The 19,306-nt window shown below is 42.5% G+C and overlaps 1 protein-coding gene across 1 annotated transcript; it reads right to left on the minus strand.

Annotated features, from left to right (window-relative positions):
* Positions 1-966: 966 nt before the first annotated feature.
* LOC134107463 (60 kDa lysophospholipase-like) lies at positions 967-19,069 on the minus strand. The gene is made up of 17 exons (XM_062559082.1): positions 19,041-19,069; positions 18,129-18,320; positions 13,246-13,357; positions 11,491-11,602; positions 11,166-11,291; positions 10,982-11,065; positions 10,310-10,436; positions 10,103-10,215; positions 8,924-9,109; positions 8,669-8,779; positions 8,412-8,528; positions 7,960-8,040; positions 7,423-7,586; positions 6,322-6,408; positions 2,163-2,262; positions 2,015-2,074; positions 967-1,432 (listed from the first exon to the last, which is right to left on the minus strand). Exons 2-17 carry the CDS (start codon positions 18,199-18,201, stop codon positions 1,430-1,432), a joined length of 1,656 nt encoding a protein of 551 aa, XP_062415066.1. The 5' UTR covers positions 18,202-18,320; positions 19,041-19,069; the 3' UTR covers positions 967-1,429.
* Between the last annotated feature and the right edge of the window lie 237 nt (positions 19,070-19,306).

Genomic DNA, 19,306 nt, shown 5'->3' on the forward strand with positions numbered 1-19,306 from the left:
ACCACATTCAAGTGACAGAAATGTAATTTTAGGACTTTTTCAGAAGAGAAGTTGTTGTTGTTTATGCAGCATTCAGCCTTTGTAATAAATTAGCTCCGAGGATGTCGGAGATGTGAGGTCTAGTTAACAGGACCACCTGATTCCTTCAGCACCGGGCGGTCAGCCTCACCTCACCCCGCAGAGAGCAGCCTGTTCTCGGCCAGATGTCCTCCTTTTTGGAGTTGCGCTGGGACTAATGGGTCGCGCCCCCCCTCTCTGGCCGTAACGTCTCCGCCACCCCCCTCCTAACCTGAATGACTTTGACACCTCTTTTATGGTGTTATCGTGGATATGGTCACCCTACCTTGTATCCACCTTTCCGTAGTGGCGACCAGACATGCAGATAAAAAATGTTCAATAATTCCTATTTTGATTTTTTTATCATTTGAAGTCGCTTTTAAGCTGATGTCCTGATGCCAGTTCCAATGACTATCTCCCCGCAGGTCCTTTAATTAAAACACTTAGTTTTAATGCATAATGATAGTACAACAAGCCTGCACACTATGTATACAGACAAGACTTGACGAGTTTAATGTAAACAAAGTTTAATTTAAACAAAGTTTAACGTAACATAACCAGTAAACAAACACCAGTCTCAGATTAAAAGTATAACCGCTACGGAAAAGTGGATAGAAGCGGAGTCACGAATCGGCTGGGGCGGGGCTGTGGCCTACTCCAATCCCAATGAACATGGGTATTAGTCAGGACACATTTCTCGAGAGAACATAAAGGGACGCACTGAGAGAAATGAGCTTCAACAATTGGTTACCAAGGTGCTATGTTCATGCTTAATTGGATATTGCTGAGGAGTCCTTAGCCAGGAGGTTTATGTGTGTGAGTTTCAGTGTCAAAGCAACTCCTAAAAGCAACACAGGAGACAGTGTTTTGAAATGAAAGATTTATTTTATTCACTATTTTGTTCTCACATACACAAGTTTTTGTAGTAACAATTTAAGCAGGAAATGTTCTGCTTCAAGTGGACAAGGCCTACAGTTGAATAACAGCATTAGTTACTGGAAATCTTCCTGCACTTCACTAAAAAAAACCAAAGAGTAAAGTACGTAGGTGCACCCTGTAATTAATCCTGAATATTTTGCTATTATATTTTACAAAGTGACTTAACTGTACTACGTAACCTTCCACTTTCTAATTTTGTGTACTAAAAGAGTTAAAGAAAGGTTAGTGAGGGGGAGTTCTCTGATTTTCTCTAACTCCCAGTAGGAGCTCCCAGGAAGCTGTGTGGCATGTATTGGTGCGCTGGACGGAGTGAGGAGGACAAAGTGAGGAGGACAAAGTGAGGAGGACGAATTGGAGTAGGAAAGTGGAGGAGGATTCTTGTCGGTCAAAAAACCGACAGTTCACGGTCCTCTCTGGGTTGCTGGAGACTCGATCACTTCCACAGAGAAAAAAAGAGGACAGGATTAACAGGAAGCAATGGGGAAGGGAGAGACATTGCAGTGCTCTTTATTGCCATTGTACAAAAGCAGACAGGTCAGCCCAGTGTAGAGCAGGCTGCACAGCTTTAGCACTCAAACGAGTTTGGTGGACAGCTCTTAAAAGGTGACTTTTCGGTGGCGTTTTGATGAGAAACAGAGGTCGGAGGCATGCTCTGCTTAAATCTCAAAGATCACACGATTTATAGATTAAAAGCATAATCAATCAAACATCATAAAGTTTGATTGAACAAAATGCGAAACTTCATAATGTACAACATGTAATAAAACAGAAAACACTGTAAAACTAGAACCTGTAAATACTGAGCACTTTTAGCAAAGGAGAACTTTTTCAATCGAATAATGCTCAACATGGGAAAACTCAGCATCCACACGATCCTCATCAGTCTCACCAAATACAGGCTGAAATCAAACGATTAGGGACAGGAAATGATACCAAGTTGAGTTTCCAGTGTGGATATCGGGGCAAAGCTGTCAACAGAAACAGACATCAAACAGCTGAAGTGGAGAGGAGTGGTTACCTTGGGTTTTTTGAGCTGCTTTAAAAATGCCCTCACTTCTTTTTTGCCAAGATCATGGGCCTGTGACAGGGGGAGAATGAGAAAACCAATGAACCAGAAGGTTTATCTTATCTTATCTAACTTCAGAATATCTGTCCCGAGGACCCACCAGTTCAAGGGGGGTTTGTCCATTGTAGCCGGGTTGATTCAGATCGGCTCCAGCGAGTTCCCACATTTTGAGGCCCTCCAGGTCTCCGCTGGCTGTCAGGCTGCCACAGAGGAGACAATTTAAGCTCATCAAAAATCAAATAGGCATTGGGGGAAGGAAAAAGTGTTGTGTAAAGAGACTTTTTTTTAACTGGGCAGCGCATCAAGGGAATGAATTGATAACAACACAAGCCACAGCCTTACAGTTTTATGAAACTGTGTATTAGCTGGAGCTAACCAGAAACCAGGATAAGGGATTAAGCCAGAATATCCAGGGCCCGGTTTTGCAAAAGATTTATTCCGGATCAAATTGATCCGGATTTGGTAATCCTTTTTTTGTGATCCGAGATCACGTGATCCAGGTTACTTTTGAGCCAGTTTTTCAAAGCAACATCGTTTTGGATCAATCTGATCCGGATAGGAACTTTTCTGGCCAGTTGTTCAAAGGTAAACTGATCGGATTTTGGTTATCGGATTGGATCAAATCTTGAAAATGAGTTGTTCAAAAGGGAAAGAAGGAATCTGAAATCAGATTAGATCAGGGAATCCAATCCTAGTTTTAATCTGGATCAAACCTTCAGTTTGTGTTGTTCAAAACTTGTCAGTGGGATTTGGATAACTTTGATCCAAAAAAACAGGATTATCCTGATCCCAACAGGGGGTAGGATTTCAAGGTGGTTTTTAGGAAGAAAATGTAGTAAAACTTTAAAATTGGTCAAATAATACATTTGTATCATTTAGTGTATATACTTTTATTTATATTTTGCACTTGACTTGTGTAACCGTTGTAACAGTGATAAAGTAGACATAGGCTAACAATTAAGCTATTCAGTATAGTAAAGTAAAAATAAAATACAAATTATCGTGTCCCCATGAAATAATCCGCCAAACAGATTTCAATAAACAAAAATAATATATTCATTTTTCGGTCATTCATCACCGTATATTAATTTCAAAGAAACAATCATCAGAGATGAGCCTGTCAAAAATAATGTCTAACAATTGCATCCCTTACTATACGTCCAGTCAGTCCCTGATTCTGACAGACCACCAGAGGTTGGTCTGGTTCTTCAACAGGCTCAGGTGCATCACAAACATCATCACAGAGAAGGACATTGCGCCTGGTAGCGATGTTGTGCAGGACGATACACGCAAGTATTATGTTGCATGCTCCCTGTGGTTCCACTCGCAAGTAGTTAAGGCATGCAAAGCGTCTCTTCAGAACTCCATTTAAACGCTCAATTGCACATCTTGTTTTGCAATGAGCAGTGTTGAAGCGTGCCTGCGCAGGTGTGGTTGCTGCAAGAAAAGGAGTCATCAGCCATGGTAGGAGTGGATAGGCACTGTCTCCTAATATTATGCCATCCGGTCGGTTGGTTTGGAGCTCTCTGTATAAAGCACTCTCTCTCTCAGGATGCGTGCATCATGAACAGACCCAGGCCACTTCACGACACAGTTTGTGATGATGAGGTGTTGGATGTTGATGCTGCACCTCCCCTTTCGGTTGATGTACTCCCAATCCCTCTCATGAGGTGCTTGGATATGCACATGAGTGCAGTCAATAACCCCAATAGTATTGGGCATATTCCCCAAAAGAAAAAACTTGTGCTTGGTCTGGGCAATCTGGACATCCTTTGGAAGTGAAACAAACTGATTGACCAGGCTGGCCAATGCAATTGACACAGCTTTCACTACATCACTCACAGTTGATTTGTCCACTCCTATATTGTCACCAACAACTTGGTAGAAAGTCCCAGATGCATAGAAGCGCAGAGCAATGAGGACCTGTTCTTCCACAGACACTGTGGCTCCTTCGGGTTCTCCGTTGAAGTTTTGGCCTGACAAGGTCTGCAATGTACTTAATATCAGCATTCCCAAAGCGAAAGCGAGCATACAGTTCTTCAGTGGTGTATTGCTCCAGTGGTTGTGCACGCTCAACATACACCCTTTGACGGTATCCTCTTCCACCAACACGGTGGTAGCGATGGACAATACCTGCCATGTCAGTGTCTCTCTCTAAGTCCTCTGAGAAAGGGTGAATATAAGATGGCTGTCAAATACCCACACACCAATTGGCTGACGTGCTGTGGCTTGTGTTCAATTAAATCAATCATGCCCAAGGCCTACAAATACTATGTTCACTACAACAGAAGCGGTGAAACCATGGACTCAAAAGGACCTAATTTCACTGTTGCAGAAACCCATGCACTGCTGGAGGGTGTTAAGTGCCATTATGCCTCAATAGTAGGAAGCTCTGTTGCAGGTGGAATGGTGACTAACAAAAGGAAGAAAGACATTTGGGTTGAAATCACCCAGAATGTAAATGCAATGGGGTCTGGCCAGAAGAGGACCTTGGAGCAAGTGAAATTTAGATGGAAGAATCTGAGGGCCAGAGCAACGAAGGACCTTGCTGAGGCAAAAAACACCCAAACAGGCAACAAACCCTTTAAGAAAGGTGAATACACAGATGTGGTTCTGGACATTATTGGAGAACTATAAAGCTCTGCATGGGATTCATGGTGTTGTAGGGGATGGTGAGCCTACAATTGTAGAGGAAAGTGAGCCAGTTCTTCCTAATGCAGAGGAAACATTCATTCTGGATCTCAGCCCTATTATTGAAGAACAACCTGGATCCTCACTGGTAGAGCCAGCAGTCACAGGAGCTCAGAAAAGAGGCTTGAAGAATCCTTTGCCGAATAATAATGATGATGCCTATGAATCACTTCCTAAACGAGAAACTGAAAGAGCAGAAGCATAGATACTCCTGGCAGAGGAACAAATCAAGCTGACCAAACTGCAGCAAACCAAAGCGAAACTTCAGATCCGCCTCCTAAAAGCAGGGCTTGGAAATGCTGGTCTCTCCTCCTCAGATGAAGAAGAACCCTGAACATTCTTTATTTCGTTAACAATTGGATATTTAGCCATTTTATTTTTTAAAGATGTTTTCAAAATATCCACTATGTATTTGTTAATGTATATTTGTTTTTTATTTGTTGTGGTTCAGATGAGGGGTCATAAAAGTAATTATTTAATATAATTATTATTTAATATAATTTAATTAAAGTTAAATTATGAATATTACTTCTACCTGTTCTTTACATAGCCCACATTGTGATATGTTGTCCCATTTAGAGCACTGTAATCCGGATTTGGTAATCTTGAAAACTGTGTATCTGGATCAGAGTGATCCAGTCCAATGTTGCTTTGAAAAACCGGCATAAAAGTAAGATGGATTACCTGATCCTGGATAGGAAAAAAGGGGATTTCCAAATGCGGATAATTTTGATTCAGATTAAATGTTTTGAACAACTGGCCCTTCAGGATCACCAAATCTGGATAACCATGCTCAAACAAGATAGGAAATCACAATGTAGAACTATATATATGTAAAGAGCAACAAGTAGAATAGCCAGTGTGGGGTCAATATAAGTTTATTTTTATTTGAAATGAAAACAGGATATCTTGTTTAGATACATTTGGGCATGAAATCCACGCTTTTTTTGATCAAAGTTATCCAAATCCTACAAAATAGTTCTGAAAAACCCAGTAAATATTAAGTGAATTGAGTAAATATTTTTAAATGCTTTCTGCATTCAGTTGGTCCGCGATTGTCTGGCAGGCTTTTTCTCTGTAATTACATCTGCCATATTCCTTTTTTGCGGATTCTATGCTTCACCTCCTCATATATTTGATCAGCGGGTGAGAAATATTCTGCGTGCGGCGTCTTCTCCGTTTCTGCATCAGTGAATCTGTGATCGACAGCGTGGTCTACTTAAGAAAGCCGTGGACGTGCACTTATCCAGATATGTGCACCTGAACAGACTTAGCTCCTCCTTCTCAGCGCAACTCGGCAAACGTGCAACCGATTAATCCGCGATGAGCAGGTCACACCAAGTCAAGCAGCTTAATCACTTAGCCTTGATTTCTTTGTTCTACCCTCCAGGTGTCTCGGAGTAGATGAATAACAGGGGCCATCCAGTGTGTCGAACACCCGCCGGCACAGAACAGAGGAAGCTATGCAGCATTCCGACAGTTTGTGTAACAGTGGGACAACCGGTTGAGCCCGAGTCAACTATGTCGGATGGGTTGCCGTAGTGACAGCTGAACAACGGCGCACTCACCTGCACAGTTCAGTTCCGGCTTTGTCCAACTCGTCTGTGAAGAGCTGCGCCCCGGCCTTCCTCAGCAGCCTCACCACCTCCTTGTGTCTGAAGTCATTGTGAGAACATGTGGGGGGTTACTAGAAGGAGCATAACGTTCTGTTTGACTCTTTACTGCCAGCATAGGCTCTTGACTTGATGTCATCCTGTGTCAATGGGACTGGTTTGGTGTGTAAGGACAAGTTCCTTATCTCCAGCAATCAACCACCTACGCAGCAGACACTTGGTGGTGACGGGAAACTTCAGGGGAAACCAACAGTTTAAGAATAAAAGCAGAGCTTGCTATCGTATACGGTGAATTTTATCGGTATGTAAAGCATTTAGAAGACTTCCTGGTTGGAAGGTATTGCCTCTGCTCTGGTCAGAATGGTTTTAGAGAACACTCCTTATATAGTCCTTATATGGGCATTGGGCTACGAAGCACTAAGAAATACAGCTCAAACTCAATGCTCACGGGCCTCATGTCATTTCATGAAACCCCAGGCTGGAGGGGTAAAGCGTGCAAGACGCGTGTAGCGTCGGAGGTTTGTCGGGTGTCAGCGCTCCGAATGCATCCATCCATCAATCACAAAAGGAAATAACTTCATACTTGTCCTGACAAACGTTAAAATAGGACAACATCCGTTCGGCCCAGCTTCAACACAAACAACGTTTTTACCCACGAGGCTAAACATGGGACTTAAGGGGGGCTTTTCTCTGATGCACAGTGCCATCAAAATTGACAAACTAATTACTTAAACAATAAATTGAAAAAAAAAAGTCTGAACGGTTGAATGACCTAATCAGATTATAATCATTTCCTGGTCTCTGTAGTCCATTACGAGTTGTTCCCCTGGTCTAAACCCCCCACCCGCCCTGTCATTTAGGCAGAGGCAGATTCCCCACCTTGCAGCAGCAGGTTAATGAAGTCCCCTCGACAGCAGCCATTAATAACACACTCAGCGCTGCTCATGGTCAGAGGGGGGTTTTAAATGTTGCTTTTGCACCTTCATAAAAATAGCATTATTTCCTTAACAGACGGATAAAAGCAAAACCCATCAGCACTCACTGTTTGAGTCTCACCTGAAGCGCACAGCGTTGCCCAGGGGCGTGGCCCCATAACGATCTGTGACGGAGATTGTGACTCCATGATCCAGGAGGTACTCCACCACTTTGAGGTGGCCCTCGCAGGCAGCGATATGTAGGGGTGTGCGTCCGTCGTAGTCACTCAGACTGAAGTTAGTGTCCTGCCAAAGATCAACACGCACAGGGTACAGTAGATTCTATATTTTTAACAAACCTAAGATAAATTGGAGAGACCAAAGCCAACGATGAATTGATCGTTTTGTTAAAAATCATATGTGACAGTAACGATTTTTCGTTTGTGCCACAGAGTGCAGCTAATGAAAAACACATCAATAAAGCACACAGCTGCACTGGGTGAAATGATATTTGATTAGAATGATCGTGGTCGCTGTAGTTTAAAATGAATGAAACTAAGTGCTACAGACAGTGTTGGAATGACAATTGAGAAATGAATCTCAACATGGCGTGGCTTAAACAAACAATAACAACCCCGGGCCGGGTGAAGGTGGTGCATGTGACCGTGCAGTTGCTTACCTTTAGGGCCTCTATGTCACCGATCCTAGCAGCGGCACATGCCAGTGGGGGAGTCAAGGCCTCACGGATGGCTTCCAGCTTCTGCAGACAACACAGGTATGATCTAAAATCTGCAACTATTCTGAATAGGTTGAAATCAATGAAGTTGGCCTTTTTTTGGAATACAATGTCAACACTGCAAGCACGTGAGTTAAGTCTAGCATTTAATCTCTTCTGAAATTAAAATAGCTCTATCTCTAATGAGAACCTACTGGCAACACCCCTGAACCATGTAATCAGGACCAGTAATCACTTTCATTAACTCAATGTAATTAAGCATATGGAGAATATTTCTCCAACCTTTTTGTCTCTTAACAGTCATCCCCCATCAGCTTTTGTGGGATCTTGTCTTAACTTTCAGGGGTTTTCTTAGTTGTGTGTCTCTTAAGTTTGTGTTGTGAGGGTGGCGTCACCTCCTTGTCGTTGATGCTCAGGCACCTGGCGATGACCTGGATGAATCGGCCGTCGCTCAGAGACAGCTTGGTTTTTTGTACCTCAGACATCTCACCGCGCAGATTCTTACCCATCAACTGGACAGAGTTACACAGAAACCACAGAAGACACCTGAGCTTCCCTTTTTTTAATGGTTATTAATGTTGCATATTGTGATTCTACGCTTAAAAAAAGAAAGAAAGAAGCAGCAATATTTCTTTTGAAAGTATAAACCAACCTCTCTCTTGACGGATAAATCGATACCCTTGGCCAATACGTAAGAGAGCTTAGACAGGGCCGCCTCTTGAGTCATGTCTCCACCAGCTATCAGCCCTGCTTTCTTCAACGCCTGAGAAGTCATAGATATAAATTCAATGTTACATGATTGAGTCACTCAGCTCCACAGACTTTTTGTTTACTACATGGGAAATTCAGTATTCAGAAAATGCAGTAGAAGTGGGTCAGGATTGACTGGTGGTGCAACACGACGTGCCTCGCCGGTGGCGTACGAATCAGACACGGTCCCCTTCAGGCACTGGGTGACGTTCATGATGATGACACCGGAGTCGGTGGCCATCTTCAGCGCCGCCAGCAGCTCAGGTCGGTTATCGGGGGCGTTTCCGCAGCCGTAGGTCTCCAGGACTACGCCCTTCATGGGCGGCTGCAGGAAAGCCTTCACCTGGACACAGATATGCCAAAGGATACAAAGGTTACAAACTCCCACGATTTATGGCCAACTGGACTTGCTTCCTGTCTGCGTGTTGAGTTAGAATTAGTATTCCGTGCTATTTTCTCCTGCAGCCCCTTTCACTCCAATGCGTGAGGCCATTCACTCTCTTAAAAGCCCATCTGGTGCAGTCTGTGCAACCGGTATCTCAGTCACTGATTGGCTGGCACCAGTATGCCCAATACCACATCATTAGCCATAGCGTATAACTAGATTGAAAGATGACTGAAATGACAGAAGAGAGCAATTAATCTGAAGATGTTAGCAAGCATAAAGTAAGACCAAAGCAGTAACCATTAAACAGAAGAAGAAGGCGACATTAAAAAAGGTGCAGAGTTTAGTCAGTGTTTTTCTGATGGGATAAGCATCAAAAAGGTTTTGACGCATATGACCAAAGAATCAAAACGGGGGTTATTGCAGATAGACAAAAAATTGTTTTGAACAGCGGGTTATCTTTGAAGAGCATATCTTTGATTACATTTTAATACATTGTGGAGGAAAACTTGAAATTTGCATCAAGCTGGTAAAATGGTGATATGTCATCTTTAAAAAAAAAAAAAGATTTGATTAAATACATAATTGATTATATACATAATTTTGCGGGATTTGGATTCTTTGTAATTAACCAAAAAGGATTAAAAGACATCAGATTATTCTTGTGAAAAATAGGGAATTTTAGTTTTATATAAATAGTTATATTTAAAGCAGGTAATGAGGGATCTGTAATATGATTATTTTGTGTACTGTCCCAGACAGTGTGTACCACAAAAAAAAATGAAGTGAAGTCTGAAAACATGAAAAAGAAAATCATCAAACTACGAGTAGCTGAATGATTCCCCAAAGAGAACACATATCGATCACTCTGCCGTGGGCCACATCAACTAAAGACGCTCTGCACATGAAGCGGGTCGTAACGGGGACGGAGTGGACACCTGAGCCACTCACAGTAGCTGTAGTGATTCCTGGGAAGAGCCTGAGCAGCCCCACGTTCCTATTCAGCTGGGTGCTGACATGAAACTTTGCTGTGTGGTCTGGCGGCCGCACAATATGCTTATTGACTAAAAAGGACGAGAAAATATAAATAGGTTAAAAGTGGAGAAATGCAATGTTTATTTTCCACGTGGAGATGGACCCGTAGCACCAGCGGCTCACTTATAATGTCGGCTTCAGCGATGGCCAGAGGATCCAGGTTGGGAGAGGTGAACGCGTCAAAACTCTCAGCATTCACCTTGGTCACACGGTTCCCTCTGAAGAGTTGGTTGTAGAAGTACAAGCACACCTGAATAGAGAGAAAGATACATTTACTGCAAACACATTTGTTTCTTTATGAAGACAAAACCCTCTCAACGCAGCAGGACACATGCATGAGGACACGGTGTCCTGGGTAAGACACTCCTGGATGTAGTGCCCTGGGTACAACTGTGTGTCGTGGAGCTTTTGGTTTGAATCCTGATGGGCAGGTTGCACCTTGCAGAGGAGCCCCTATGAATGTGTGATGTAAGTGTCTCTTCCTGTTCTGCAATGCATGGTTTACAATTGCAAAACACTGTCACCAGAGAGTATTCTCACAGGACAAATTCTTTAAGTGAGCTTTTGTTTTTTGCATGCCAATGTCTCTGCACTTCACACCAAATTTCTCAACATAGGTTTTTATATATATATATTATTATTGTTACAATATTCATTTTTTTATTCAGAGTCTTTATTCTATTCCTTTTACCAATAGGCAAGTAAGTATGTTTTCTCTTTGAGGCTGACCGATGTGTCTAATAATTGAATACAGTGTCGCTCGGTGGCGTTTATGCCGCTTTTCCTTTGCCTCACCTCGGGAATGTCAAACTGGCCTGCGATCAGTACCGCCCCCTGCAGGTTGTCTCGGCCATCATTCCTCAACTGGTAAATCGGCACCTGAAGTCAGAAGGGGTGTCGTCTTAAGAGGGCAGAGAATGTTTGAAAAGGCGGCGAGCACATTTTGTTCTTTTATGGGTCTTCACACAGCAGCACTTACCTGAGATCCGGTGACAATGATTGGTTTGCACAAATGTTCACACATGAAGGACAGGGCCGAGGCTGTGTAAGCCATGGTGTCTGTGCCGTGCAGGATCACAAAACCCTCAAAGTTGTCATAGTTTTTCTGGAGAAAAAATAAGACCACATGTTTGTGGATCGTTTTTTTTTCAACAATGTTAAGTGATCGATTCCATAGGCAGTATGACTGTTGTAAGATTGATTCATGTCTCGCTTTTTAAAAGCTTTTTAAAAATCATTCTGTGTTTAATTATAAATGGAGGCAATCAGAAACCTATCAATGAAATGGATACAGCAGCAAGTACCTCAATGTCCTTTCCAATTTTAGCCCAGTCATCTGGGGAAATGTTGGAGGAATCCAGCAAAGGGTTGTACTCTAGAACAGTGTACACTATCCTCTTATTGTCTTTAGTCAGCCTGCAAGAGAGAGACGTTCATCTACTAGGTTCTGTCATCATAGACACACGTTACAATAGGAAGAACAGCCCAAAAGAAATCAATGTTTCTAGTCTTTGCACGCAGAAAACGTTCACTCCAAAACACACGGTCGAACAAATCCTTATTAGTCTTCATCGTGCTCGTTAAACAGAGTTGGATTAAGTTCTTGTTAAAAGTGAGACGAGAGTTTGAAGAAGGATGAACCAAGCTGACTTTATGAAGCGAGACAAAGTCTATTTAGCCGGGCCTACTGTCTCAGCGGTAGGGTGCCAAAACCTGTTTCAGACTCACACAGAGACAATTGTTGAAGTGCAAAAGGGAACCCCGGTTCACCCAACCACAGGGCTCTCAACAAAATCTCACCCCAAGGTTTTTGTTTGTTGAGAGTTCTGCAACCAGGCGTCCTGCTCACGCTCTTTTTATTAGCCTCAAGTCCAAACTCAACCCTCAATCATGAAACGTGTTGTTGATGAATCTTGGGGCCATAAGAAAACACTATCTGGCAGTGCACCCTAAGGTTCCGCAAAGCTACCCATTAGCATATCCGTGCTAAGATGCCTTAGATATCTGTGTGTGTGTGTTTGCGTGCGTGTGGCTGATTGGGGACTTAGGAAGTCCAAGAGGAGGGTTGGAGGTGGGGAGCGGGGGGGAAACAGCCTCGTGGCGGTGCCTCCCGAAATCCCATGAATAAAGCTTTTCAATAAATCCATAAACTAATTCCCTCCTCCAACAGAGGCTGCAACCGCATACTAACAACAGGATTAGACTTGCATATGAGCTTACTTTCTAACTCTATTGCAACTGTAGGACAACCAAATATTACACATCCTCCTGGAAAGAGCTATGGAAACGAGTAAGTGAGGGGAACTTTCTGGTGGACGCAGCCTCCGCTATCGCTCGCATTTTAAGACCATTAAGAGGCCGCTGATAATTGAGGGGTAACCTGTCACAAGGGGCGCCACACGCGCTGGAGATCAAGACGACCCGGATTAAACAAAGGAGAATAGAGTGGATAAGCTTTGCTATGGCTCGCGGGTCGACAGCAGCTTTTCACAAACAAACCCGCCATGGAACACCGGGTTCTATCAGCTGGGACTCTCGTCGGACACACAGGTGATATTGGCAAGCAAAGAGTTGGAGGCATATTAGTACTTCAGGCAATGCACAGCTCCTTGCTCATGTGTCCTTCCTGGTAGTTAAGGCCAAGTCAGCGTGACCCAAGCACACCCAAACGTTAGGTCTCAAGGACTGCGGAGAGATCCAACCACTCTCAAGCACAATACAGGTGCACACAAACACACAATGCAACCAGTGCTACAGCACCCATGAGATAGATGGTCCATTTCCATGTGGTTTGTGGTCCTCCCTGGTCTGGGAATACATTGCATTAAGTTTAACATTTTTTTTCCGAATAAGATGGAAAAATAGTGTGATAGGCTTCTCTAGGTATGTACAAACTCAGTATGTGTGCAAGTTTAAGAACACATGAAGAATACCTGCAGTACAATATTTGAATTTTCATACATTGTATAATAAGACCTTGAGCAGATGATATTACACATACAATCAGAACATGAATCCTGTGTAAAGAGCACAACATGGATTATTCTGGGTTGGCTTACGGCAGGGCCAGGGTGTTGTAGTCTTTCAGGTGAACCTTGGTGTACTCCTCGTCGCAGAGCATGGGCATCTTGTGCAGTGCTTTCACTAAAGCGTCGGGTGTTGGGACAAGCTCTGTAGGTTAAAATGATATGTTAAAAGGGTTACTGTTTATCAGTGGCAGTTTAGGAAAACAGCAAGGGGAATTATAAATCAGCTCCACACCAAATATCAGTGGCATACTGAACCCTAGGGGCCGTCCTAAGGAAAAGCAAGGGTGCTGAAAAACCCAGAAAAGTGATGATTCTTAAAAGTATTCATTTACTGTCACAAATCTAGACACGATGCCCTGAGGAATGTAACAACAAAGGGGAAATTATCCGCCAAACGTGGGCGGCTTTAAACTGTTTCTTGGGCGGCTCAGTGAGGTCAAGAGATACCGTAGTCTGGGGGCATTTGAATGTGTTACAGAGGTTTTTCCCTGCTTTGTCTGACAGGCAGAGGTGGAAAGTAACAAATTACATTTACTCCTGTTACTGTAATTGAGTAGTTTTTTTGTATTCCAAGTATTTTTTTTAATCTGTAATTATACTTCTTTACTTAAGTATTTTTAGTTTGAAGTATTGTACTTCGCTACATTTTAAATCATATCCGTTAGTGAGTAAAAAAGGCGGTCGGACCTCCAGCGCCGCCACCACACCCCCGCCCCCCCGTCAGCCGTTCGCCCCTGTCGTCAGGGGCCCGCGTTCGGTCCAAGTCGGCAGTATCTGGCCCGAACCTGAAATGAGTTTGACACCCCTGCTTTACTGAATCCACACTTCATGCCATATTTAGTTGGTTGTAGTAATGTTTGAAATGTTTTATTGGATGATCTGCACTAAGATCATCTATCTCTTTTATTTTTATTTTATTATTTTTGCTATTACACTTTAATTTGTAAAGGTCTTCCTTCAATTAAAAACAACTAGATTGAGATTTATTTTCCCTTGTTTTCCCTTGTCTTTTTTTAACTACACTAGAATCCGCACCTCAACCAGCTGTTAAAAAAGTAACTCAGTAACTAACTTACATTTTTTATGAGCTACTTTTGACTTTTACTTGAGTACATTTTTAGACTGGTAACTTTACTTGTACTTCAGTAAAATTTTATTTAAGTAACAGTACTTTTACTTGAGTACAACATTTTGTTACTCTTTCCACCTCTGCTGACAGGAGGCAAACAGTCTCTGAATTTGAAACCACCAACTTTGTTAAATTCTATGTAAATACTTAGAAACTGTCCCAAGTTAGCTCAGCTTATTTTAAAATAACTGAAACATGACCTTGGTTTCCTCGAGTCAATTCTTAATTTTCCTGCTATGGTGTTTAACCAGCAGATTGAATTACGCCTACAAATTGGTGATCACAGGCTCTTACAACTTACAAGGTGGGAAACATGAGGTGTGTGTGTTTATAAACCGTAATTTATTAACACACACATATCAGAGAAAAAATGTCTGAAACGTCACGTACGTAACAGTTTGATTACATGCCACCTTCACCAGGTGAGTAAATATTACAGACTATGACGGCACAAGAAGCGGAACACTGATGGATGAACCTCATGGATGGCTTTGAATGGAGAAGTCTTGCTCCAGTTCTCTTATACCCAAAAGCTACCTTTGGATGACAGGCTACTTACAGCAGCCTCACTAAAGGTTGCAGATGAAATAATTGAGGGAATAAGCGATGTACACCATGCCTTCAGAACCACCCAAAAATCATCACTGAAATAATGATCCATTGTACAATTTGGGATTCAACCCAGTGAGCCCTAGACGTAATTTCAACGTTGAAATATGGTTGAAACCGGCTAAAAAGTGGATGAAGCATCAGCGTGCTAAACAACTGTAAATTTGTTGGTAAAGTGTCATGTTGTAACGTAACGTTGAATGAGAAATGATATTATCATTACAATTTTCATACTAATTAATGAACTGGTCGGCGAAATTTGTCAACGTGATTTCAATGCATTTTATATTTCCCTTAAAACGTCTTAAAGTTTTTTATTCTTTATTTTGGGGTGAGTTTAAATTGTGCCGATGTGATGCTTTTGGGACGGGATGTTGCACGTTTACAGAGTGTAATATGAGGGGCCGTTCAAGACATTATTCATTCTGGTACTCTCACATACATATATTCTCACTCTTATATACATATATTCTTTTACATACATATATTCTCACTCTTATATACATACATTCTCCTTCTACATACATATATTCTCACTCTTATATACATACATTCTCTTTCTACATACATATATTCTCTCTCTCATATACATACATTCTCCTTTTACATACATATATTCTCGCTCTTATATACATACATTCTGCTTTCACATACATTTATATATTCTCCTTTCACATACATATATTCTCACTCTCATATACATACATTCTCCTTTCACATACATATATTCTCACTCTCACAAACAAATGTATGTATGTGTAAAGAAAATATATGTCTGTAAGAGAAGAATGTATGTGTGTATGAGGAGAATGTATGTGTGTATGAGGAGAATGTATGTGTGTATGAGCGAAAGTATAGTGGAAACGGAAAGGCAGAACATTTCTCGCGCTGTGATTGGCTGTCAACCTACCTTGTGATTGGTTTGGTCTGGTTGTCTCGTTTCACTTTCTGCCGTGCTGTGAACAACGTTAGGTGCAGATGAGCATGCCCTTTGTTGCTCAATAGAAGAAATTGTGTCAAAGGATGTTAAAATAGTTTTCAAAACTCCAATGGCTTGCTGCAAAGCGGTCATATCTCCGTCCATGCTGATCGCGACCTGAACATGACCCGCCTCGAGTTTCTCAGCCAATCACAGGGTAGGTTGACAGCCAATCACAGCGCGACAAATGTTCTGCCTTCCGTTTCCACTATACTTTCGCTCATACACACATACATTCTCCTCATACACACATACATTCTCCTCATACACACATACATTCTTCTCTTACAGACATATATTTTCTTTACACATACATACATTTGTTTGTGAGAGTGAGAATATATGTATGTGAAAGGAGAATGTATGTATATGAGAGTGAGAATATATGTATGTAAAAGGAGAAAATATGTATATAAGAGTGAGAATATATGTATGTGAGAGTACCAGAATGAATAATGTCTTGAACGGCCCCTCATAGTGTAAAGCTCCCTGAGGCTCATTCACACCCGAAGCGAAGCATTTCGCACCAGTAGATTGCATGCAAAGTCAATGCGGAGACACGTCGGGTCTCGAATGAGGCGGATTTTAAACGGCCGGCGCGAAAGACGTGGCGCGTTTGGTGCCAAAAAGGAGCCTTTTTATTATTATTTGATATATTTCACCGTAGACACACAGGCAGCTGACACCAAACCCCCGTAAATTAGACGTTGGCACCGAGCAGACACAACAGGTCACCCGGAACCGGCTGCTGGTCAGCCTGAAGTAAAATCAGAATCGGCTTTATTGGCCACATGTATGTTTTCAAATGTGTGTCAATGTGTTTGGTAACATTTACGAACAGGATATTTTATAGAAATGTAAACCTGTACAGGTAACTGGTGTACCTTGAGTTGTACAGAAGGTACATTTCACCCTGTAGCCAGCAGGGGGCAGAGTGGCGCTCTTTTTTGCTTCATACAGGCTTGCGAGTGACGTGAATGAGCTGTGTGTCTTTGTGTGTTCTCTTTACAGAATCAAATAATTTGCCTACTTGGTACCAATCCTCGTACCTGTAACACATACGTGGAATTTGTCTACGATTACACGTTGCAAGACAACGTAAATAGATATACAATAAACAACAGAAATATAAAAAATAAGAAAAAAGATATCAAAAGTTGCGCTGGGAGCAATCATCCAGAAGCATTTCCTGGAGGAGTCGGTGAAATTCAAGTTGTGCGCGTCGACTAGGGTTGCCAACCGTCCCGTATTACCCGGTAGGGATGTGTCGTTCGTGAACGATTAGTTCGTTTTGAACGAATCTATACAATGACTCGGAAGTGACGAATCCGCTCAAAGAGCGATTCGTTGATTTCCTCGTGTCTGCGCATTCGTGACTTCAGTCAAGGAAACATAAATGGTTCGTTCATTTCCCGACTGGGTTTTCGGGGGCGAGTCTATGGATAATTTTTCACGTGACCTGCATTGGTTTAGTAGAAACAGTTACTTGTGAAAAGTAACTTGTGAAAAGTAACCTGCAAAAAATGCAGGTCACGTGAACAACGATCCAAAGACTCGTACATAGACCTAGTTGGCCAACGAACGAATCCTTTCAGTTCCCTCTCGCTACCAGTGCTGAGCCTATGCAGGTCACGTGAACAACGATCCAAAGACCCTTACTCGGCAGACGAACGAATCGCTGATCCGAAGACACGGTCGGGAGGCGATTCGGTCGTCAGCCGAGTAAGTTGTTTGTTGTTCACGTGACCTGCATAGGCTCAGCACTGGTAGCGAGAGGGAACTGAAAGGTTCACTTTAAGACGCAAACGATATTTGTTTACAAGCAAGGGGTAACCACGCATTCTTTATTGAGAAAATACCAATGCCCCCCACCCCCAAACATCAGCAGAAATGTTTCTACATCCCCCGTGTTGTGCTTCACGGCGGCTCTGTCCATCGATACCAGACTCCGCGCTCCAGATTGTGCCGACCGCTAGCACCCCCCCCCCCCCCCTCTCCCCGTCAGCCCGCCAAAGTGTCCCTGATTTGGGGTTGGGAGAGGTGGCAACCCTAGCGTCGGCGCATCGCGAACACAACACCGTGCACGGAGGCTGCTATCTGCTGTGCTAACGGGCTGCCCCGCTGTAGTCGCTGCAGGGCACGGGGGGAGGGGGGGTATTTGTGTAACATGTTTGTGACGTGCAGGTGGCCACTAACTTCCATCCTTAAGCGTCATCCCGATGGTCCCTCCGGTGTAGATCACCAGGACTCTCGTCATGACGTCAGGCATTTCTGTCAGCTCCAGCGAAGGCACTCGTGGACTCGTGAAACGTCAGTAGTCGCAGCCCGAACACTGGGGTCCGTTTCAAGATGTTTGTTAACTCTGAGATGAGGGAAACTCTGGGTTGTCTGTTTCAGAAAGGGAGGTAAACCTCAGGGTCAGTCACTAAGGTAATTGAGCCTGTGAACCTGACCCGGTCGCGAGCAGGTTTTCTTCCATAACATTGCATCACATGTCATTTAGCTGACTCTTTTATGCGAAAATTACAATAAATGCATTTCAACCATAGAGATAAACAAGAAAGTGCAATTTCATCAAAGTCCTTGAGTCCATGCGACATTCTGGATGAAAATTATTTTATTTTTTTCCTTTTAATTTGCAGTTGGTATAAACAGGGGGTAATGTTGGAAAAACTGCAGTAATGTTCCACTTTAGTACGACAGAAAGTGTGTGCTCTCTTGCGCAGCAGTACATTGTGTTAAGCAAGATGTGTGATAATCAGGTGCGTCGATGTTTATGATCTTGAGAGGATCATCTACATCTGAGGATTCAAGCACTTTTTGCCAAGAACCCACCGTTTTAGCCTGTTTATCTTCCAACTATACGATCCTGCTGCAAAGATGAAAACCTTTGAATAGGCTTGATGTGTGTGTGTGTTTGCAAACATTATATACACTATTTTGATGATTTTACAGTGAGAAATTCTCTAACAATACATTTTTCTGGCACTGGATGTACAGGTTGTTTACATCTTTCGGTAGAATATTTATTAACACCATCAGAATTATGATAATACACTACAATGACATTTGTCATCAAAACAGTTGGTAGACATAGAAATCCCTTACTTTTGTATCTGGCTCTGCAGAGTGCCGGAGGTGCAGTGGTGGTGAATGGAAAGAACACCCTTCTTATATACTGTGGGCTATGCTTTCACTTTCAGTCACAGTGAATCATGTGATTTAGGAGAAGTAAAGGATTGTTGAAACATTATTGAACTCTAACTAGTTTTTACCATCACCAACTACAACTGAAAAAGTGTTTTCACTGGGCATGTTTGTTGTTAAATTAATTATAGAAAGCACAGTACAATGCATATATCAAAAGTATTTTT

Source organism: Pungitius pungitius, chromosome 19 (assembly GCF_949316345.1).
Source record: "Pungitius pungitius chromosome 19, fPunPun2.1, whole genome shotgun sequence".
NCBI classification, from domain to species: Eukaryota; Metazoa; Chordata; class Actinopteri; order Perciformes; family Gasterosteidae; genus Pungitius; species Pungitius pungitius.

Bases quoted from the DNA above. Each gene is read 5' to 3' on its own strand.
- LOC134107463 (XM_062559082.1), bottom strand. From the start codon at position 18,201: ATGCCTGACGTCATGACGAGAGTCCTGGTGATCTACACCGGAGGGACC. The intron at 10,216-10,309 runs GTGAGCCGCTGG...CGTCCTTTTTAG, and splicing joins CGCTGAAGCCGACATTATAA to TCAATAAGCATATTGTGCGG. The intron at 9,110-10,102 runs GTGAGTGGCTCA...ATCTGTGTCCAG, and splicing joins CAGGAATCACTACAGCTACT to GTGAAGGCTTTCCTGCAGCC.